Source organism: Odocoileus virginianus, chromosome 26 (genome assembly GCF_023699985.2).
Source record: "Odocoileus virginianus isolate 20LAN1187 ecotype Illinois chromosome 26, Ovbor_1.2, whole genome shotgun sequence".
Taxonomy (NCBI): Eukaryota; Metazoa; Chordata; class Mammalia; order Artiodactyla; family Cervidae; genus Odocoileus; species Odocoileus virginianus.
In genome coordinates, this window is record NC_069699.1 from 4666419 (window position 1) to 4690134 (window position 23716).

Sequence of the window (23716 nt, forward strand, 5' to 3'; positions counted from 1 at the left end):
AGGGAGGCAGCTGAGCATAAAGGGAGCCCTGGGCACCCCCAGAGTTTGAAGCCCACACCCCCTCTCTCTCCCTGCTGTGGGGTTGTGGTTGGAGATTCGACTTCAGAGGCAGAGAGAACCGACACCTCCTGCCACATGCTCATCCTTTAGAAGCCGAAAGGTAAGGCAGCTGGTGTGTGGATGTGCTCAGTCAGTTCCGTCATGTCCGATTCTTTGCAACCCTGTGGACTGCAGCCTTTCAGGTTCTCCTGTCCATGGGATTCTGCAGACAAGAATGCTATAGGGTGCTGTCAGTCCCCTTTCCAGAGGCTCTTCTCAACCCAGGGATCGAACCCAAGTCTCTTGAGTCTCTTGTACTGGCAGGCAGGTTCCTTGCCACTAGGGCCACCTGGTACTAACGTCCAGTTAGCACCCGAGGAGACGCATGAACTTAGTCTGTGGATCACCCCCACAAGCGAATACACCTTCCATGTCTGGATGAGAAAAACCAAAGAAGTATTTTTTAAAAATCCCTTACGTTTCCATCAAGTTGAGTCTCTGGAAATTCCTTTGCCTGGCCAGAATGAAGGCCAGTAAAACTACAAGCTTAAAAATCTGAATTTCCTTTAAACACTTTCCAATGGCTTGGCTATTGTCCTCATCATCCCACTTCCCACTCCGGGCAAAGAAACCTGGCATCTGTATCATTCATAAGTTCCTCTAACACGCCACCCCACCCTCCAATGTTTGCTTCTGTTGATTTTGAAGGACCCTAAGTCCTCTGTGCGTCCATCTGCAAAGAACACCACCTACGGGAAGGCAGGTACACCCCACAAACGCATCAGAAACACACCTGCTGTCCCTGAGGAGCTTGGCCAAGCGCCTGGGGCTGGACTGCTCATCCTTAAAGTGCTGTGCAGTCCCAAATAAACCCGAATTCTCTTGGTACTCTCACCAGGCTGAGTCTGGATGATAACCCCACTTCATCTGCCTAAATGTCTGTTCCAGGCAACAGTCGATTCTACATCAAAAAAGCCTCTACAAATTTTTATTATAGTATAGTTGCTTGACAATGCTGTGTTCCTTTCTGCTGTAGAACAAAGTGAACCAGCCTCAGGTATACATATATCCCCTCTTGTTTTGGATTTCCTCCCCATTTAGGTCGCCACAGAGCACTAAGTGGAGTTCCCTGCGCTATACAATAGGTTCTCATTAGTTATCTATTTTATACAGAGTTGCAACAATGTATACATGTCAATCCCAGTCTCCCACTTCCTCCCCGCCCCCCACCCACCCCTTGGTGTCCATATGTCTGTCCTCTATTTCTGCTTTGCAAATAAGATCATCTAAACCATTTTTCTAGATCCCACATATATGCATTAATATATGATATCGGGTGAAGTGTTTTTAAGTGGGTTTTCTTTTCATGTGGACCATTTTTAAAGCCTTTATTGAATTTGCTACAATATTGCTTCTGCTTTATGCTCTGGTTTCTTTGTTATGTTCTGTTTCATGTCCCTGGCATGTGGGACCTTAGCTTCCCGAACCAGGGATTAACCCCACACCCCCTACCCTGGAAGGCAAAGTCTTAACCACTGGGCCACCAGGGAAGTCCCACAGTATTTGTCTCTAAAGGTAAAATTCCAAGCAGCTGTATGGAGAGTGTTCTCAGATAGGATGAGAGGAACCCAGGGAAGGGAAGGCTTAACTTGTGTTCCCAGCAAGCACGACACAAATTCAGCAGCCATCCTTCAGTCAACTGGATGTCAAGTTGATATTCACTTTAATTTTCACTACTTCTGCTTGAGCAGACTTGGACTTGATCATACTTCTGCTGCATTACAAGGTCTGCTCACAATGTAAAAATGATTCTTCCCCTAATTGATCCCAGTTGCTATGCTATCAATGAGCAGTGACAGCTTATCTTCTCTCCAGTTCTCAAGTCAGGAATCCTACAAGTCCTAACTTCTAATTTATTATTTACTTGGGTTTTAATGTTAACAGATCAATCCAGATTCTTAAAGCTACTCCTTCAGAAAATCTTCAGATTCTCCCATTTCTACTAACACTGGGTCTGCAGTGATCTCTCAAAACATCAACCCACTTAAAACTGGTTTCCCCACCTGAATTCTTACACCCAGAATAAATTCCAAATGAATCCATGATTTACACATGATAATTAAACTATAAATTAACTGGAAGAAAACTGAAGAATGTTTTCTTAATTTTGGAACAGAGAAGCTCTTTCAAAACACAACACAAACCCAAAACCCAAAAATGAAAATGTGTGTAAATTTGACTACAAAAATATTCTACATAGCAAAAGAATGTATTCGAAGTCAAAATACAAATTACCTACTAGGGGAAAATACCTAGTACAAATGACAGGCAAAGGACAAATAGACTTAACACATATATAGCTACTGCAGATCAAGAAGAAAAGACGAATTCAACAGAAAAATGGGTGAAGGATATAAATAGACAGTTTACATAAAAAAACACAAGTGGCCAGTAAACACCTGAAAATATACTCAGCTCCAGTCATGATTTTAGAAGTGAAAATGAAAATTACAAGGGTCTATTTTTTTAATCTGTGAGACTACCAAAAACTCAATGTTCATGAGAGCTATGGTTAGTGAAAGGGGGAAGAAACATCCTCACACACAGAATGGATGGAAGTACAAACCAGGACAACTTTTGAAGAAGACAATTTAGCAATGACTATGAAAATTTAGAAGACACATCCTCCATGACCCAGTACTTCCACTGGTATAAATTCATAGACATACACCCTGAGAGGCTCTAGAAGATGAGTCTCCAAAGCTGTTTATTGCAGCATCATGCACAACAACCACAATCAAATTAAGCATCCATCAGTGATGAACTCAAAGCTCTGACATCCACCCCTCAGAACAGCATCTGGCCATCCTAACAAGAGTGTAGTAGATGCAGATATCCAGCAGGGGTAAATCTCCAAGCTGTATCAGTAAATGGAAAGAAAATGTAACACAGTGTGCATGATGGGATCCATTTGTATAAAAAACATCTGAGGTTTTTAACATCTGAGAGCTACAGATCCAAACACACACATACTAACACATACCTAAATTCACCAAAGAACAGTCACCTCCAATTAGCAACAGGTAAAGGTATGTCCTTTATATCTTATCCCCTTCTGTTCCACTTAACAAAAAGTAAAATGATACATAGAAAATAACTTTATACTGGCCCGCCAAGGTATTTATAAAATATTGATGAAATGTCCAGAACGCCTACTATAATTCCTAGAAAATAAAGGAGGCCAGAGGGAGAAAAGCTTTAAAAGTGGGGCCCTACCATATATCCAGACAAAACCATGACTCAAAAAGATACATGCACCCCAATGTTCATAGCAGTACTATTCACAATAGCCAAGATATGGAAGCAACTTAAGTGTCCATAAACAGATAAATGGATAAAGAATACGTGGTGGTGTGTGTACACACACACAGTGGAATATGACTCAGTCATAATAAAGAATGAAACAATGCCGTTGGCAGCAGTCTGGGTGGAGCCAGAGATGATCATACAAAGTGAAGGAAGGCAGACAAATACCGTATGATATCACACAGGTGGGATGTAAAATATGACATAAATGAACTTATCTACAAAACAGAAACAGACTCACAGACAGAGAACGGCCTTGCGGTTGCCAAGGGGTAGGGAGTGGGAGAGGGAAGGACGGGGAGTTTGAGATTAGCAGATGCAAACTATTATATACAGGATGGCCAAACAAAAATGGTCCTACTGTATAGCACAGGGAACTATATTCAATATCCTGTGAAAAACCATAATGGGAAAGAATATGAACAAGAATGCATATATAATTGAATCACTCTGCTGCAAAGCAGAAAGTAACACAACATTGTAAATCGTATCCTTCAACAAAATACATTTTTTAAAAGAGAAAAGGCCATCCTTATGGTCACCCAGACCCCAGTGGGGGCAAGCCTAAAGGGGCATTACAGTGAGTGCAGCTGTAGTAAGCAAGTCAAGGAGAAGAAAGAAAAAATGAGCACATCATTGTGAAGAAATCATTTCAGGTTGTGTTTGGAGGCAGAACAGAGAGGTATACCTATATAAGACATTTCCATGAGCAGAGAGGTTACAAGAAATGGAATCCTAAGAAGTTTCAAGCGTGGGTCTTCCTATCAGATGCACGGAATACAGAAAAAGACTGCAACTGAATATCATAACAAACCTTGAACTAATGATATAAAAGAGGTAGCCCTTTGAATAGGGATTTTAACAGATATTTCCAGCCCTGAATAAATTCATCAGGCCATTATTTTTTATACCTTTTAATTGAAATACAGTCGATTTACAGTACTGTGTTGGTTTCAAGTGGACAGCAAAGTGCTTCTTTCAGATTATATTCCATTTAGGCTATGACAAGACAGTGAATTCCCTGCACCACACAGTAAGTCCTTGTTGCTCGTGTTTTATGTCTATGTTTATACCTCTTAATCCCACACTTCTAATCTGCCCCTTCCCCTCTCTCCTTTGGTGACCCCAAGCTTGTTTTCCATGTCCGTTTGTTTCTGTTTACTACATACATCCATTTGTGTTATTTCTCAGATTCTACATATAAGCAACATCCGGTTTCCCAGGTGACACTAGTGGTAAAGAACCCGACTGCCCATGCAGGAGACCTAAGAAATGTGGGTTTGATCCCTGGGTCAGGGAAGACCCCGTGGAGGGCACCATGGCAACCCACTCCAGTATTCTTGCCTGGAGAACCCCATGGACAGAGAAGCCTGGCAGGTACAGTCCATGGGGTGGCAAAGAGTCAGACACAACTGAAGTGACTGAGCATGCACGCATAAGCAATATCCGATGGCTTTTTACTTTCTCTGACTTATTTTCTGTCTTTAATGATAGGAGAGCCTCTGAATAATCCGTGAGAACGCCTACCTCCTACCCCCTGCACATCTGATCCAAGATCTCAGACTGAATCCGGAAGAGAAACTAAGTCCCACTTGGATGCCAAAGTACCCGAGAACATGCTAACACACTCAGAGGCAGAAGCGCCTCAACAATCTGGGGTCTCATCTTATTTAAGGATCTGAGACGAGTCTTCGTGAACAGTAAACCAGACGCGTCTGCCGCCACAGTGAAACCACCTGCCCAAGTTCTCTGCGGACCAATGACCGGCTGCCTAAACGGACAACACAGAAAGCTCTAGAAGTGTCTTTCCAGAATCAGCTCCCATCAAGTGTCTGCCTGCCCCCTCACTCGACGTATAAGCAAATCCTCCCACCTGTCTCGGCTTTAAATGTAAATGTCATGGGACAAGTGTGAATTTCTGATGGTGGCGAACTGTAAGGATAAGATGGAAAACAGCTCCCCAGAGAAGCCGATCCTGGGCTGACGGGGAGCCGTCCTAGCTGGGGCAACCTGCCCCCGGTAGCCCCCCATTTCCGCAGTTACTTACCTTCGAATTCGTCTCCATGTGGTATTTGGCACAAGCTCGGAGCTGAGTCACCCAGAACTGTTTCTCTTTTGCATCAGCAGCTGAAATAGAGAAACAACGCCTTGTAGCAATTGAGCCAAAACACATCCAACCTGTTTCTACACACACCTGAGGGCTTGGGGGCCTGGAGATGAAGGAAGGCCAGGCGAACGCCAATTGTACTCATGCCAAAAAAACAGCAGACACCGAGTCTTAACCAAAAATCTCCCCCTCTCTTTTCAAAGAAATTTCTACAGTTCTATTGAGAAACTTAAAGGGATTTTCAGAATTTCATTTTCCTGGATGGAATTCATTGAGCCTATACAGATCAATTTCTCCAAAAGTAATCAGTACACTACTCCGGGAATTGGTGATGGACAGGGAAGCCTGGCGTGCCGCAGTCCATGGGGTCTCTAACAGTCAGACACAACTGAGCAATTGAACTGGGTTGAATCAGTACACCTATATTATTTTTACAAAAATTTCTAAGGTGGTCCAGGGGCTAAGACTCCAGGCTTCCAATGCAGGGGGCTGGGGTTCAATTGCTGGTCAGGGAACTAGATGCCCCATGCCACAACTAAGACCCAACACAGTTAAATAAATAGATATTTTTAAATTTCTAACAGATTTTTAAACAGCTTTATTGAGATAGAATTTATATATAAAAAATTCACCTGTCTTTAGTATGGAGTGATTTTGAGTATTAATATATTTACAGAATAGTACAACTGTGACCATAATCTTGGTTTAAAGTATTTTCAGGATCCCTCAAAGAATCCTGTTCCCATCAGCAGTCTCTTCCCATTTCTCTCCTCTCACCCCCTCTCCCATCCCTAGGAAACTGCTAATCTGCTTTCTGTCTCAGAGATCTGCCTATTCTAGACATTCCATATGAATGGCATCATGCATATGCATATATGGTCTTTTGTGACTGCCTTACTTTACTTAGCTTAACATTTTTTGAGGTTCATCCACATTGTAGCATTTCTATTACCCAAACACATTTTTTTAAATGTCTCTATTCAACTAATAAACACCAAACTCAGAAATTTCAAGCAGAATAAAAATGAGTAAGATTTCTTGTCATTAGAAGAGGGTAAGACGTGGAATTTGCTTTTTGGTGGGGCATGTCTAAGTGGCTGCAAAGATACTCTGTTAAAACACCTTAACCTGGGACTTCCTGGGTGGTCCAATGGCTAAGACTCTGTGCTCACAATGCAGGGGGCCCGAGTTCAATCCCCAGGTCAGGGGACTAGATCCCACATGCCGCAACTAAGGCCTGGCACAGTCAAATAAATTAAAAAAAAAAAAACCACCTTAACCCATACACCTATGGTCAAATAATCTATGACAAAGAAGGCAAGTCTATATTAAACTTAGAAAGAGTTTCTTCAACAAACAGTGTTGGGAAAACCGGACAATTACATGTAAAAAAATGAAATTAGACCATTCTTTTAACACCATACACAAAAATAAGCTCGAAATGGATTAAAGACCTAAATGGAAGACTGGAGATGATAAAACTTCCAGAGGAAAACATAAGCAGAACACTCTCTGATACAAATCACAGCAAGACCTTTTTCCTCCCAGAATAATGGAAATAAAAATAAATGGGACTTACTTAAACTCAAAAGGTTTTGCAGAGTAAAGGAAACAGTAAACAAAAGGAAAAGTGGGTATGCGTGCGTGCTCGGTCACCCAGTCACGCCTCTTCTCGACCCATGGACTGCAGCCCACCAGGCTCCTCTGTCTGTGGGATTTTCCAGGCAAGAATACTGGAGTGGGTGGCCATTTCCTCCTCCAGGAGATCTTTCTGACCCAGGAATTGACCCTGCTTCTCCGTGCCTCCTACACTGGCAGGTGGATTTACCACTGAGCCACATGGGAAGCCCAAAAATGAAAAGACAACCCCCCCCACACACACACATAAACAACACCTTGCTTCATTATATAGTATATACAGTGGGGTACCTAAAATAGCCCTAGGACAGGTGCTTAAAGAAGGCTTCCCTGAAGAAGTGACCCCCAAATTCCCTCTTAAACCACGTTAATAACATATTCTGAAATGCTTAAGAACAATTTGGCAATTTTTTAACCTATTATGCCAAAGTATTTGTACTTCTTTAAAAAGCAGCAGAGAAGGCAAACATGATTGTTTGTAATTCTGCCACCACACGTGACTGATAGGAGGACCAGAGTACAGTGTTTCAGGGCCCTTTTGTTATCTCCTGAAGTTGTTCTATGGAGTTATCAGCCTTTACAAAGTAAGCATTCAGCTGAATTACCATTTTAATAGGCATTCTCAAGGGTTACTATGATTGGACAGAACAAGGTACCAAATGCTGCCTCAGAGACCCTCGATTGTCCCCTAAAGAGACTTTTAAGGACAAGTCAACTTCATCGTCACAATATTCCATCTGCAGCCCCATCTCTCAAATATACAAACTCATTTTCTTAGAAGACCATGGATACATAGCAGGGTCTCATAAAATTCAAATTAATTTAATTGCATAACTCACTGCATACATATTTTAAAAGAATACTGCATAAATGTTGAAAACATTTTCTATGCAGAAAACAGAATGATTCCCCTGTAACTCTGTACTTTTTACAAAAATGAGCCTCAGTATCATTTGTCAGTAAAACCCAAATTCAGCTTCAGGTGAAGAAATCTGGAAGTGTAGACCCAGTGAACCTCAACTCCAAAGGAAAAAGGATTTCTGCAAAAACTAGAGTCATTTTCCTCAGCAACACTGCTGGTTTGTGGCAGTACCCAAAGGCTCTGCCCCAAAAACATTCCTCAAAGCTGTGCATCTATTAACATCAAGATTCATCTCTACATGTAGCAAGATGTGAAATGAGAAAAACCGATGCCCAGATCCTTGGGGGATGGACTAAGGACCAGCCGGAAAGCAGCAGAAATGTATCCTGCATTTGCTGTAGTGGATAACTTTAAGCTAAATTTAGCCCTTATGATTAGTTCGTGCAAATGATAAAACTTTGATGTTTGCTATTAAAACTATCCTAAAAAAAAAAAAAAAGTTTGGGGCTTAATAATCCAGAGAAAAACAGCTAAAAGGCAAACAGATGTCTCCATTGGCAAACTGGTTAGACTGTTCTTCTGTATGGGGTTGTGTCATTTTTATAAACCCTGACAGCCCTGAGTTGGGGGGAGGGAGTGCCATTAAGTCTGTCACCTGCTATTGTTTCTGCTTTGACAATTTATTAAGCAATAAACAGCAAAGCGAAGCCAAGGACCATATAAATCCAGGACACGCACTGCATGAATCTCCAAAGAAAACACGACTCTCCTCATGGTTCCCCAAAACTGAAAAACTTTCTTCAACTAAAGGCATTTTTATTTCATAAGTTTTGGGGATTGTTTTCTAGATCCTGAGACATGACTTGTATACAGATACTAAAGGAACCTCAGGGAATCCCCTGGTGGTCCAGTTATTAGGACTCAGCTTTCACTGCCAAGGGCCTGGGTTCAATCCCTAGTCGGGGGAACTAATATCCCACAAGTCTCGCGGCTTGATCAAAAGTTATTGTTCGTTGCTAAGTCATATCAGACTCATTGCAGCAACCCACGACAGCAGCACGCCAGGCTTCCTTGTCCTTCACTGTATCCCAGAGTTTGCTCAAATTCACGTCCACCAAGTCAGTGAAACTATCTAATCATTTCCTCTGTCACCCCCTTCTCCTCCTGCCCTCAATCTTTCCCAGCATCAGGGTCTTTTCCAATGAGTCAGCTCTTCGCATCAGGTGGCCAAAGTATTGGTGCTTCAGCATCAGTCCTTCCAACGAATATTCAGGACTGATTTCCTTTTAGGATTGACTGGCGTGAACTCCCCACTGTCCAACGGACTCTCAAGAGTCTTCTCCAGTCAAAAGTAAATAAAGTGAAAATATAATAAAGGAACTGCAGCTTAGCCTACCCCTTGGTAGCAAAGCCTGGAGGAAAGTCAGCAAACACTGGGCTCTGAGCTGGGGAAATCAAAGCCCTCAGCCTGGTTTTGCAAAGGCAGACCCACCACTGTCAGCCCCCAGGTCAAGCACAAAGAATGAGGGGCCTTTTCTTTGTACTCAGCCTTCCCTTAAATAAATACGTTAAAAGGCACGGGTTTCCCCCACAGCTTTGCGGTAAAGAATCTACCTGCAATGCAGGAGATGTGGGTTTGATCCCTGGGTCAGGAAGATCCCCTGGAGGAAGAAATGGCAGCCCACTCCAGTATTCTTGCCTGGGAAATTCCATGGACAGAGGAACCTAGTGGGCTATATAGTCCATGAGGTTGCAAAAAAGTCAGACATGACCGAATGGCTGAGCACACACATGAGGTGTGATTACCAACCACCTCCCAGCACTTAATACACACCTCTTTCCTCAGACCTTAACAATACTGACTGTACGTGTGCGCGCACATGTGAGCAAATGTGCATTTGGGGGTCGGTTTTGTTATTCTGTGAGAAGACGACTATTTTTCCGGCAATGCACCTGTGACAGAATGCTGGTAGAATGGTCTAGCAATCAAATCACATCACTGCAGACAAGTTCGCCCCATCTGAAAATCTGTGCAGTGGATGTGCCTTGGCGGGGGTGGCGGTTAGTTCTTCCGTGTGCGCGTGTGCTCAGGTGCTTCAGTCGTGTCCGAATCTTTGTGACCCCGTGGACTGTAGCCCACCAGGCTCCTCTGCCCCTGGGATTCTCCAGGCAATACTGGAGTGGGTGGCCATACCCTCCTCTAGGGGATCTTTCCAACCCAGGAGTCAAACCCATGCCTCCTGCATCTCTTGCACAGGCAAATTCTTTACCACTGAGCCACCGGGGAAGCCCCAGTTAGCACCTCCAGCTGCGGCCAAATGCTGGGCTCCTAGCTTTCAAGAGGCAAAGAGAAGGGGAGATAGCAGACAACAGGAAATAACTCCAGTTGGCTTTTCACCAGGCTCTGGGGCCACAGAGGGCTAAATAAAGTACAGGTAGGGGAAATTCTCTGGCGGCCCAGTGGTTACAACCCAGCATTACCAGTGCTAAGGGCCTGGGTTCAATCCCTAGTCAGGGAACTAACGTTCCACAGTTGCTTGATGCAGCCCCCAAAATAAAGTAGAAATGAAGGGGCCTTTACTAACAGCTGGTTCTAGAGAAGCTCTGAGTTGAGGACACCATGACCCTTTTCTTAAAAAAAATAAAAGATTTTTTATTTTTTTAAGGTTTTTTTTTTTTTTTTTTTTTGATGTGGACCATTTTTTAAGTATTTATTGAATGTGTTACCATACTGCTTCCATTTCATGTTTTGGCTTTTTGGCTGCAAGGCCTAAGGGATCCCAGCTTCCCCAGCCAGGGATCAAAACCGCACCACCTGCATTGCAAGGCAAAGTCCTAGCCTCTGGACCACCAGGAAGATCCCCATCACGATCCCTAAAAGACTTGTTTGGACTTCCCTGGCGATCCACTGGTTAAGCCACCATGCTTCCATTGCAGGGGCATGGGTTCCATCCTTGGTCCTGGAAGATCCCACATGTCATGCAGTGCAGCCACAAAAGAAATAGAAAGAAAGGGGGGAAAGGGCTTATTTTATCTTTAGAGCAGCCTCATGGGTACTGAAGAGTCACCATATAAGGTACAAGCAAACCTATACTGAGCTAATATGAAAAATCCGCCAAAGTCCTAAGGTTCAGCCAGCTTTGCGATCACTCACCTTGCATTTGTCCTTAATTCCTTGGTTAATTCCTAATCTCAGCTCCTCTCCCCACCTCAAGAGGAGGAGAGGCAGTGTCTGTCACCAGAGTCCTCAAATACGGCCAACTGTTAAAGGTGATTTTTAAAAAAAATTGAAAAACCAGAGCGCCATCACCACGTTACCTGTGAGCCCACAAGGCCCGTCTGCAAAGCTCCCGGGGGGTGAACATACCTCTCAGTTTGTACATCTCCCCGTTGGCAGCGTACACGACCAGCATGTGGGGCGCTTCGTCGCTCAGGGACACGATGGCGCCAGAAAGAGACAGGGCCCCTCGAGGCTTCTGGTGCTTGCTCTGCTCATTCACAAAATACTGCAGGATGCCAGCCTCGAAATCCAGCACGAAGTACCTGGGAGGAGAGATCACAGGGCGTCGGTTTTCCCTCTGAGCAAAGAGGAGGAGGAACAGAATCCTTCTGTTGACATCAAGGGTCCCAATCCAGGATGCTGAGAGCCAGAAGTCCCTGCAAGACACCCACACAAGCCACGAACGGAGATTGTCGTGGCTCCTGAACAAAGGCCAGGCCCATTTGGGATATGGTGCGATGCCCACAGATACACATAAGCCTCAGGATGGCAGAGAAGAGCAAGGCGCTGGGACACAGAATCTGGTAACAGGTTCGACGTGACTTCACGGGAACACCTGAAATTCACACCCCGGAAGTAGCAAGCTGGGCTGGACTCCGGGGCAGCCTGGAAGCTGTATGGGGCCTGAGCCCCGGTGCTGGTCCAGCCAGAAACCAGAGGTGCTCACAGAGCTCTCTAACCTCCAGCGGGTCCTTCCACGGAACACTTTTCACACAACAGGGCGAGAATTCCCTTCGCTCTGGGAGGCCGCAATGCCGCTGGAGTCTATATCCAGGGGAAAAACAGGGGAACTGATAGTTGTCTGAATGGCTCAAACAAATCTTAGGAGCTGAGTACCTGGCCTATTGACAGTCACAATCTATCAGTAGAAAGTAGTCCAGACAACTTCTCCTTCTCCACAAGCTGTCTTCATCAGAGACCCGTATTCCCCTTGGAGCCCAGAGGCTCAGCACAGCCCCTCCCAGCTTTCCCTGCCTCCCACTGTCTGCTCCACCCAGGCTGGCTCCCCCAGCTGCCTCCCACCACAGGGCTATTGCTCATGCTGTTTCCCCAACTGGAGCAGTTATTCAAAACAACACTGAAACTCTGTGCAACTGGGTTTCACATCAGCATTCAACTGCACCATCAGTGGGTTTGTCTCATTAGAGAAAAGTCCAGACGCTAGCTGACCTGCAGGCACACCCAAGCCACAGAACCAGTCTCAAAACAAATCACAGTGCAATTAAGGAGGGGAAAAAGTCAGTCCTTCATCAGTTTGAAAATATTTGCCATCCCTGTGTCTAGAACATGGTTCCTTCCCCTATTTATACTGCACAGTAACTTCAGGAACAACTCAAGTGCAACCAACTTGAGAAAGCTTCTCCTGACCAGGTCAAATCCTCCCACAAGTTCTCACCCAGAACTTGCCCCTCATGGCCTTGGCCCCCGTGAAAATCTACATTTACAGGATTATCCAATTCAATGTCTGGTTTCAGCCCCCTCCCCTGACTCTACCCTACCCAGAGACAGACAGTGCCTGACACCTCACTGATACTCAGTATTTATTCAGTGAATGAATGAAGGGGAAAACTACCAGATTCCACAGTTTTCAATCCAAGCACCCAAGCAGCTGGGTCACCACTGTGAACTCGCACAGGCACTAGAAAATATGTCCCATATTTGAGGGTTACACAGTGATGCTCACAAGTCAGATACCAAGCATGCAGACAATTCAGCCAGTCTGGAATCTGCAGGCACACACAGTCCATCAGCATGTAACTGTGGTTCTTGACACAGAAATGTACTGTTCTTCTATATTAATTGGTGGTAGTTTAGTCACTAAGTCATGTCCGACTCTTGCAACCCCATGGACTGTAGCCCACCAGGCTCCTCTGTCCATGGGATTTTCCAGGCAAGAATACTGGAGTGGATTGCCATTTCCTTCTCCAGGGGATTTTCCCGACCCAGGAATTGAACCCGGGTCTCCTGCATTGCAAGCAAATTCTTTACCGACTGAGCTATGAGGGAAGCCCCTATGTTGATTACTTTTTCAAATGGCTACTGAGTTGTTAGGACATAAATGTAGGTGAAGCTGTTTGCAGATGATTGCTTTAGTAAATGAAACCACAGGGCATTTTCTTAATCTTCCAAGCACCACAAACCAAAAGTTTACAAACTTCCACCCTGATTCTCACAGTATCCAACAGACAGCCATCATTATCCCTCATTTTTCAGGTGCTGGGACTCAAAGAAACTCCAAAATCCAAGTCCTGCTTGTCTGTGTTCACATCCACACCTGGTTCAGTTCAGCTCACAAACTCTCATTTGAGTCTCCCACAAGTCCTCCTTTACCACCTGCTTCGGGTCACCTCTCCTTATCCACTGAGGTGCTTCATTCTCCAAACCTTCCTGCTCCAAGAGAGCGAACCCAGGCTGAAAGTCCCCCTGCCTGCCTGCTGAGGGGCCAATGCATCCCCACCCCCACAGAGCATGCGTACCTGACAACCCAGGTCTCAACCCTCCAAAACTCCAATTCCTCTAAGAAGTCTTCCACTTTTAATTATTTGTAACATTCCAAATATCCTGGCCAAGACTATCTTTTTTACCTCTCTCCTCCCCCCAATCTCTTTTGGGTCACAATAGTAAGGCTATACTTCTGGCCTCCATCACCATCGTGGATGAATCAAGATACAAAGATGCCTTCGTGGGCCCAGCAGCCACATCAACCTCACCTGGGAGCTTGTTTGAAATGTAAATCCTTGGGCCCCATCCAAGCCAGACTGGATCAGAAACACTGGGGAAGGGGTCAAGGAGGCTTCCAGGTGACTCTGATGCAGCTCGAGTTTGAGAAGCACTGGCCTAAACTAACAGCTCATCACCAAATCCCTGCCCACTTCTTCCAAGAGACATGAGATGAGAGGACAGAATGTATCTCCCAGTTTTCTTTGTCAGGATGTGTGGCCACGTGAGCTGTGGCAACAGAATGTGAGCGGAAGTAACGCAGGACAGGAACACAACAGACAGACAGACACTCACACAGGTTGGAGTGGAGACATCCTGTGGGGCCACTGGGGATCCACAATGAGTGTGGCAAAGACCCCCAGAGAGAGTAGCCTGGGCCCCTGAATCACCACCTGGAGGAGAGCCACCTGCTAAAAAACACCCTTATCGTTTCTACAAGGATGAGAAAGAGGCTTCTGCTTATCTTATGCTTCAGAGCTGTGATGGCAGTCAGCCTGACAAATTCACCAAAAATCTTTCCAAAATGTCTATTTTCATGTCCTTCTACTCCTCTTCCTGTGATGTTGAAGCAAAGTTACATAGCTCAAAATAACCTGGAGTTAAATCTCCCCTGTGGGTCCTCTCCACCATTCTGTGCAAAACAAAGCTCTCACCCTAAGAAAAAAAAAGTGGACATTAAGGTTGATTATGCCCAGCTCCCAGGCAGTCCAGCCTCTGGCTGGTCTCCAAAATTGCTTGCCCCAGCCGTTTAAGAGATAACTACTCCGAACAATTATGGAGAAGAACAGGCCCCCTTAAGACAGTAGATTTCCACATACATGCCTATATATACTTACTCTTTTCTTGTGTTAGTGGAGCAACTCACTAATCTGACTGCTGCCCCTTCTCGCCTCATTAAAGGTGGTCTTTTCCTGCAAGGTGCTGGTCTTGTTCTTTTTCCGAACCCCACCTTCTCTAACTCCCTTACCCTGCAGATGTGAAAACCAAATTCTATCCATGAGAGATGAGTTGCGGTGATTTTTGAGCCACCAGGGGTCACGTTATTCAAATGCTGACCCTGCCTTCTCTTTAGGAGTCAGAGGTTTCAACGTGACCTGTATTTCCTGTCACAGTGACTGCAGATATGCAGACACAGCTCCCGGCAGGTCAGAGCGTTGAGAGCAATCATCTATACAAGTGTAGGGAAGGAACCTCATCTCCGACTACAGCTTTCTGTGTCTCCACCCCCCTGCATCCCCCCAAACCACCCTGGCAGAAGCGCAGTGTTTCCCATCTGTAAACACGCCCCCTTTACACAGAGGAAAGCAGAAAAGGTAGCGTATAATTTCAACAGGCTTCAAGGAAAAGGCATAAGCCAAGTTGCCCTCCACACCCTGACCCTCCCCATCCACCAGGTACCCTTGCTGGAAGGGAGAAAGGCTCAACACCTCTCCCTTTCTGCTCCGTCCGCTCATCACCCAGGCCACGTCAGCCTTTCCGCCTCCCAGAAGCAGCTTCACAAATTCATCTCACTCACACCAACCATATATTTGGCAAAGGACATTACTAAGAAACTGGTACCAAAAAATGAATTGAATTCTGGTTTTGTTTTTTTCTTCCTCAATCAGGATGACAGAATAACCCAATAAGCACACATTATGCAGGCTATGGGAACACATGAATGATTTTTCACATTACCTATTTCAAAATGACATCTTAATTCTAACCCTCTGCCTCAGGCAAACACACACACACACACATACACACTTCCCCTGCTTCCTAAAATAGTTTCCGTGAAAATACAGGTTTAGATCAGGTGCACTAAAGAAGGTTATCAATAATTTATTTTTTTTCTAAAGGCAGTTAAAAATTTGATCCTATTTGGAAGGAAATGATGGGAGAATATCGGATTAAAAATTGCAACAAACAAAAAGTGTTCTTCCAGGACAGCCTTCGAAAGTTGAGTTAGCAGCTGTCCAGTGTAGGCAGGAGCTGCCCACCTAGCATTAAGAAACACATGGCCTGGGGGTCACATCCCCTGGGAGGAAGGAAATTACATGTGGTTTCCCCGCAGGGTCAGGGCTCCGTCAGGCACTGTTGGCATCAGAAGCTCACAGCTTTCATCCTAAATTGAAAAGTTAACTGCATTTCAGGACAAGGCTTCACCAAATCAAGTGCAAACGCCAGATAAACTCCTGAAACTTTCTTCAAGGCCTTTCCTTCTGGAGAAACGAGTAAGAGGAACCTAATTCCTAGAGTGGGTTCTATTTAATTAGCATCTCGAGCTTCAGTCTGCATCTTGACTGATGAGCAGGTGAGTCTAACTGTATATGAAAGGAACATAGTTTAGGGGCTATGTTAACCAACCAGGGAGGGTGCTAGGGAGAAAGGAGAGGAAAAAAAAAGGAGACATCAAACCAACCTAGGAGACAAGCCATCAGTCCTGATCAGGCCAGCCTCGGAGTGGCAACCTCGCTCTGTTCCAAAGCTGGGACCCGTGGGGAGTGGCAGGCCCACTTCGAAAGGGCTGAGAACAAGCCACTGCTTCGGAAACAACACGTGAGCGCGTGCTTGCACATAGACACACCTGCGTGCACACACACGCACATTCATCCGTACGCACACAGTCACGCTCACTCGCGCATGCGTACATACAAAGCAGCGGCCCTTAGGCATAACTGCTTTCCAGTCCTTGCATCAAGGAGAGTCATCTGTCAACACCTGTAGCCTTTCATTCCCACCCCCACCTGCCTGACAGTTTCATGAAGGTTCAACTTCAGGATCTAAAAGCTGAAAATCTGACATTTTTACTTTGGGAGGGGGTAGGCGAGCTAATCGCCATCAGCATCCAGTTAGCCGAAAAATAAAGGGAAAGGGTGGGGGGGAGATGGGGAACAGGGCGGGGGAAGCATTATTAATGCCAAGAGGCAGAAATCACAAGCAAACTACAAGAGAATTACAAAGAGGAAAAATTGCAATGAAAAAACTCTTTTGAAGAGGAACTTCGCCAGACAGGCTGCTACTCACAAAAAGCTAAACCATTTCATCTACACTTAAAAGTGAAAATTAAAACAAGAGGAAAGGGCTTGAGAAGGGAGGCGACTGCCCAGCCCTTGACGCCTGAGCAGACACCTTTAACACCCAGGTTACTATTTCTAGAAGGGCGTCAGGACCCCTCCCACTCCGTGCGGGCTCCACCCTTCCCGCCACGCCGGCACGAGGCCTCGCCCACCCGGGCCCACGACCCCGCTAGGCGCTGTTGTCCCGCCTGCTGGGACCCGCCTCACCTTCCCAGGCCCTCGGTTTTGTTTCTACCTCCACCCCCCACACTAATTATTTATCAAGAGAAGCTAGTCTCCAGCCCAAATATTCACACATCGTGGTTCAGGAACACAGCTCAGTGACAAACTTCCATGGACCTCACCCAGACAAATTCTTTATATTCCAAAATCACTCTGTACTCTGAAAGACACCTCCTCGAAATCTTTCACAGAATCATAATTTCTGTAGAAATCTGCATACTCCAGGCCCTCTGTCTCCTGAGAAGCTCCTGCTCGGACTGCTGGGGCCCACCTGTGCCTGTTCTGACCAGGCAACAGTGACCTTGTTCTTCAGCAAAAGACCCTTCTCTGGGTTGGGTGACTGACTACTTGACTCTTCTACAGATGAAAATTTCAAGGGTGGACAGGTAAACAGCACGCTCCAGATCTTATAGAGATGAAATTATGGCATAGATTTTAATCAGGCCATGTAGCCGGTAAGGCCCATGGCTCAAAACCATTACAATAGTGTGTTTTCTCTATCTGCAGTATTTGCAGTGAAAATACCATTTTCGCTGCAAAGGTGCAAAAACACAGGGTCGAAAGTGACAGAAATAGAAGAAAAAAAATAAAACACAATCAGATTAGGAGACTTTTAGAATCCTCCTTTTGCCCCGAGTTGGACAGATATGTAGAAAATGAATGGGAGCATATAGATTCAAAACAATATATTCCAAATTTTATTTTAAATGTTACAAATAATTACATACCCAAATGAAAAATATATACAAACGTTTTAATATAAACTTCTTTTTAAATGGGCATGGAACATTTTGCAAAATGTTGGCTAAAAACAGCATCAAAAAGTAAAAATTTTATACGGCCAATCTTTAGACCTGACAATAACATCTGACATGTTAAAGACTTAAAAAAACTAGTAGTTTTAATGATACATTTTATATATATATAATTATATCATATAACTTAATATATTCAGGGGCTTCCCTGGTGGCTCAGAGGTTAAAGCGTCTGCCTCCAATGCGGGAGACCCAGGTTCGATCCCTGGGTTGGGAAGATCCCCTGGAGAAGGAAATGGTAACCCACTCCAGTATTCTTGCCTGGAGAATCCCATGGACGGAGGAGCCTGGTAGGCTATAGTCCATGGGGTCGCAAAGAGTCGGACACGACTGAGCGACTTCACTTTCACTAATATATTCATATTTTTTAAAATATGGGTATTTTTAAACTGTTAGCATGGGGAAGGCACCAAAACTGGAGAGGCAAAACCATAAAGAAAAGTATTTACACATATTTCTAAATTTTAAACAATCCCCAGTTAAAAACAAGCCATAAATAAAACAAAAGACAACCAATAAGCAGAGTTTTAAAAAAGAACGTTCCTGCCGTTTGGGTCAGCTATTCCCTGCTTCTGAATCAGCAGGGAAGCTAGTTTAAAATGTGGATTCCTAATTCCCATCCCATAGAGAATCGGAATCTTTGTGGCTGAGATCAGGAAATCAGGAATATGAATTTCAAAATTTCCCTAGTGTGTGTTAGTCTCTCAGTCCTGTCCAGCTCTTTGGGATTCCATGGACTATAGCCCTCCAGGCAAGCATGCTAGAGTGGGTAGCCATTCCCTTCTCCAGGGGATCTTCCCCACCCAGGGGATCAAACCCAAGTCTCCTGCATTGCAGGTGAATTCTTTACCATCTTAGCCACAAAGGAAGTGCTAAATAAGTAGGAAAAAACCAGTGCAAAATCAAGTCAGGATAAAAACCTTAAGCGTGTTATTCACACCCTCTTTTTCCCCCCTAGTCTTTCAAGTTTTTCCTCCTAATCATTCATTCAGCAAACATCTGAGCACCATGGGCCCATCCAACAAAGCGGAATGTATTGTTTAAATATGAGCTGACCTTATTTTACCTGTGTGTGAAAGAGCCGAAGCCCTGCTCCTAAATCACAATACCTTAGGCAGTAGGTATCTTGGCTCTGTCACTTTGGGAGTATTTTTAAGAAAGATTTAAGGGAAAATGACGTCACCGGGAATGGAGTTTCTGCATAACCGGGTCATCAGTTAGCATCATGTAGGTTCACCTGGGCACAGCGGCCCCAGAGACCAGAAAGGCTGCTGCCTCGTGAACCACCTCACCTGACAAAGCAGAAGCGTTAAGTCAAAGTGAACTTTTAACACAAGATTGGATGCACTGCACCTGGATTTCATGTATGATGAGATTCCATCTACCTCTGAAGACAGGTCATTACATACCCGGAGCAAGAACTGAGACCTTTCTAACAAGAGTTAATACAGGCACCTTCTGAACTCCTATTCACTCAAGTTTCCAAGGCCATTGGCTAAGAACTTCAACTACTACTGCTAAACTGTAAAATGTCAAGCCCCATCTTGATGCTCACAGTTCATTTTCATTCTTGCCATCGTCAACACAAGGAACTTACCCAGGAATCCTTGAGATGGGTGGAGTGCTGAATCAAGTCTCTGATTTACAGTAAAGCCTTGAACATCAAATTACACAGTGTGTGGGCAGCCTCGTGCCCAACAGGACGAAGAGAGATGGAAAGCTGGCCTGTGGAGACCAGCGAAGCAGTTAGGATCAGAAGCAGGCCCCTAGGCTCAGGATTTTTGCCCCTAAATATTCAAAGGAATACGCCTGGAAAAGGCAAGGCACCCCACTCCAGAATTCTTGCCTGGGAAATCCCATGGGCAGAGGAACCTGGCGGGCTACAGTCCATGGGGTCACATGAATCAGACACAACTTAGCGACTAACCAACACAAATCTAGTGAAATCACACTCTAAACTCCACTGTCCCTGGATCAAAGCATCCTTTACTTTTCCCTACAGGCTACATGGCCTAGAGGAAAGAGGTGTGATCTGGCAGGAAGACGCCTGGTTCGACCTGTGGTTTTCAAACATTTGCTACATCGGAATCACGTGCAAGTTTGTTAAAAACACAAGTTCCTGGGCCCCTCCCACAGATTCGGGAGGTCTGGGTGGGGCCAGAGAATTCCAGCAAGTTCCCAGGTGATGTTGATGCTGCAGGCAGGACCACGCTTTGAGAGTTACTGGTCCTCACTCTGTGACCTCGGCCACGGCACTCATCCACTCAGAGCCCCGATTCCTGCGTCTGCAAGGCAGAAAGCTGGCTCATTCTCTTCTGAACTGTTGTTCCACCATCACTGTGCCTCAAGGTATAAAACAAGAACTTCCAAACAAGAAATGTCCACATCACATTTCCAAATGCAGACAGTGAATCGGATCCCATGCGCATATTACACCGTATCAGCAGTTTAGTTAATTGGCAACACAGCCAGCAAGACAGAACTTAAAACAAGAGTCAGTGTTTGCTCTTTTCTTGGAGGTGCTGTGGCAATATGATTTGGCAAGGTTCTCACGTGTGGTCAGCTAGACCACATTCTGTGATATGGATAAAGCACTGTGGATACATTTACTCATTCTATGGTTACAGAAAAGAGAATTTACATAAGCCCAGCTAAATTGTAAAGAATTTGGCTTTGGTTCCAAAACCAAGTCTTATTTCCAAGAATTCACTCATTTCTTTAAAAAAGAAAAATATATATATACACATACATTTTTTTTAATGAGTACCAAACTTGCTAGGCACTGTATGCTAAATGCTAAAAATAAATAGGAGGGGACTTCCCCAGTGGTCCAGTGATTAAGAATCTGCCTGCCAATGTGGGGGACACAGGTTCGACCCCTGGTCCCAGAAGATTTCACATGCTGCGGGGCAACTAAGCCCCCGTGTGCCCCAACTACTGAAGCCCACACTCCTAGAAACCACGCTCTGCAACAAGGGAAGCCACCACAAGGAGAGGCCCACGGGCAGCAATGAAGATCCAGTGCAGCCAGAAATAAAGCAAATAAAATGAAATTTTAAAAAAAATTTTAATACATAGGAGGTGGGGGACTAGGTCTCTGATTTGATGGAGGTATGGAAAATGTGCCAACAAACAATAAGGTATTTACAAAAATGAACACATAACTTTAGCTGTGCTGAGAGTCTCGTGTTAGGAAGACAGTAGAATGTGACCTAGCTAGAGCGTTCCCAACACAAAATGCCCATGAACTGGTGAATGGATAAACAAACTGTGATATATCCACACAATGGAATACTATCTAGCAATAAAAAGAACATTGATAACGTGCTACATGGGTGAACCTCAGAAATAATACGCTAAGTGAAAGAAACCAGATGCAAAAAGATGACATGTTGTATGATTTCATGTATATGAAGTTTCCAGAGAAGGGAAATTTATAGAAACAAAAGCAGATGAAGAACTTCTCTGGCGGTCCACTGTTTAGGGCTCCATGCTTCCACTGCAGGAGGCATGGGTTCTATCCCTGGCTGGGAAACTAAGACCCCACATGCTAAAAATAAACCAAGACACAAACAAGCAGACCAGTGACTGTTTCGAGCCGAGGATGAGAACAGTATTAACTATATGCTGGCTATAGGCAATTATTTTGGTGATAGGAATGTTCTGAAACTGGATTTTGATGATAGTTGCACACTATAAATTAGCTAAATATTACTGAATTGTATGCTTGCAATGGGTAAATTTTCCAGTGTTCAAATTACACTTTAATAAAAGTGTTTTTAAAAACTTCAGCAATCCTGGCAATATCCTAGACCAGGGTAGAGGTGTCAGAATTACTGCCAGGGTACAATTGACAAGACCTGATAATGGACTGGGAATTTCATTTGGGGGCTGTTACACTTCAGAAGGAGGTGCTGATTGGCAATTGGATGCATGGATCTGGAGTCGAGATAGGATCTGAGCCAGGGATTAAAGATGAATAATCGATAAGTAGCAATGAATAGCCAAGAGAGCTGGAGACACAACTGAGACTGCGCGGAAAGAGAAGACAGGGAGGAGAAGGCCCAGCATCAAGACATGAGGAACTCTTATCATTAAACAGGAAGAGAGATGAAGAGAGCAAGACGGAGGGACAGAAGGAAAACCAGAGCCCCAGAAAGAGAACAGTCACGGAGGCAGGAGTGATCAGCTGTGTCAAGTGCTAACAAGACGTCAGTAAGATAAGAACTGAGACATGTCTTCTCTGTGACCATACACGGATCTATTTGTATATTTCAAGATTCAAGGATTTCCATGACCCTGACTTTACCATAAAGCAAATCAGTTCATGTTGGTATGCAAGCCCAAGACAGACAGGGAGAGAACTTCTCTTTTCCTCCAAACATGTATTGTCTAAGTCCACCAGCTGCTTCCCGATACTCATGTTCCGTTTTTACTGGGATCAGTGGAAAGACAGATCTCTGGGTTGAAACCAAGGGTTACAACCTCAGCTCTGGCTCACTTAGCTTGTGGTCTGAAACTAGATGTAGTGGGGATAGCTGACTATCTGTCCTACCTATAAAATAACCATTTTCTCTCTCAAATCAAGAGAACTCCAGTTGTTATCAATGCCAGAATACATTTCCCAATCTTCCTTTAAGCTAGATGTGGCCATCTGACTAAGTTCTAGCTCATGAAGAACACTGATGGATTGGACTCCTTCCCCTCCTCTACTTGCTTTCTTGGAAGGTAGACATAGTGGCTGGAATTCCAATACTCTTTTTGAACTTTGAGGACATGGCCACTCCCTAGGGATGGTGAAGGAGAAAGTTAAAAGGAGCATGAGCCTCTGAAATCTGTGGAACCCCCACACCAACCCTGAAATAATTAAGAAAAAAAAATCATGTATGTACAATGGAATATTATTCAGCCATAAAAAAGAATAAAATAATGCCATTTGCAGCAACATGATCACACTAAGAGCAGTAAATCAGACTCAGAAAGGCAAATCACATGGTTTCACTTCTACTGTGGGATCTCAAAAAAGATACAAATGAACTTATTTACAAAACAGAAACAGAACTACAGACATAGAAAATTTAACGTTTAGTTCAATTCAGTTGCTCAGTCGTGTCCGACTCTTTACGACCCCATGAATTGCAGCACACCAGGCCTCCCTGTCCATCACCAACTCCCGGAGTTTACTCAGACCCATGTCTATCAAGTCGGTGATGCCATCCAGCCATCTCATCTTCTGTCGTCCCCTTCTCCTCCTGCCCCCAATCCCTCCCAGCATCAGGGTCTTTTCCAATGAGTCAGCTCTTCGCATCAGGTGGCCAAAGTATTGGAGTTTCAGCTTCAGCATCAGTCCTTCCAATGAACACCCAGGACCCATCTCCTTTAGAATGGACTGGTTGGATCTCCTTGCAGTCCATGGGACTCTCAAGAGTCTTCTGCAACACCACAGTTCAAAAGCATCAATTCTTTGGTGCTCAGCTTTCTTCACAGTCCAACTCTCACATCCATACATGACCACTGGAAAAACCATAACCTTGACTAGACGGACCTTTGTTGGCAAAGTAACGTCTCTGCTTTTTAATATGCTATCTAGGTTGGTCATAACTTTTC

At 44.6% G+C, this 23716-nt stretch overlaps 1 protein-coding gene and 1 non-coding gene across 2 annotated transcripts in view; one reads left to right on the plus strand and one right to left on the minus strand.

Moving 5' to 3' along the window:
• Positions 1 to 23716, minus strand: part of OSBPL10 (oxysterol binding protein like 10) — a 308993-nt gene that overhangs the window by 207782 nt on the left and 77495 nt on the right. The window contains 2 exon segments of the mRNA XM_070455303.1: positions 5453 to 5532; positions 11380 to 11555. Coding sequence (XP_070311404.1) covers positions 5453 to 5532; positions 11380 to 11555 — 256 coding nt within the window.
• On the plus strand, positions 18255 to 18326 carry TRNAW-CCA (transfer RNA tryptophan (anticodon CCA)). Its single transcript has one exon. It is a non-coding gene; the product is annotated as a tRNA-Trp (tRNA).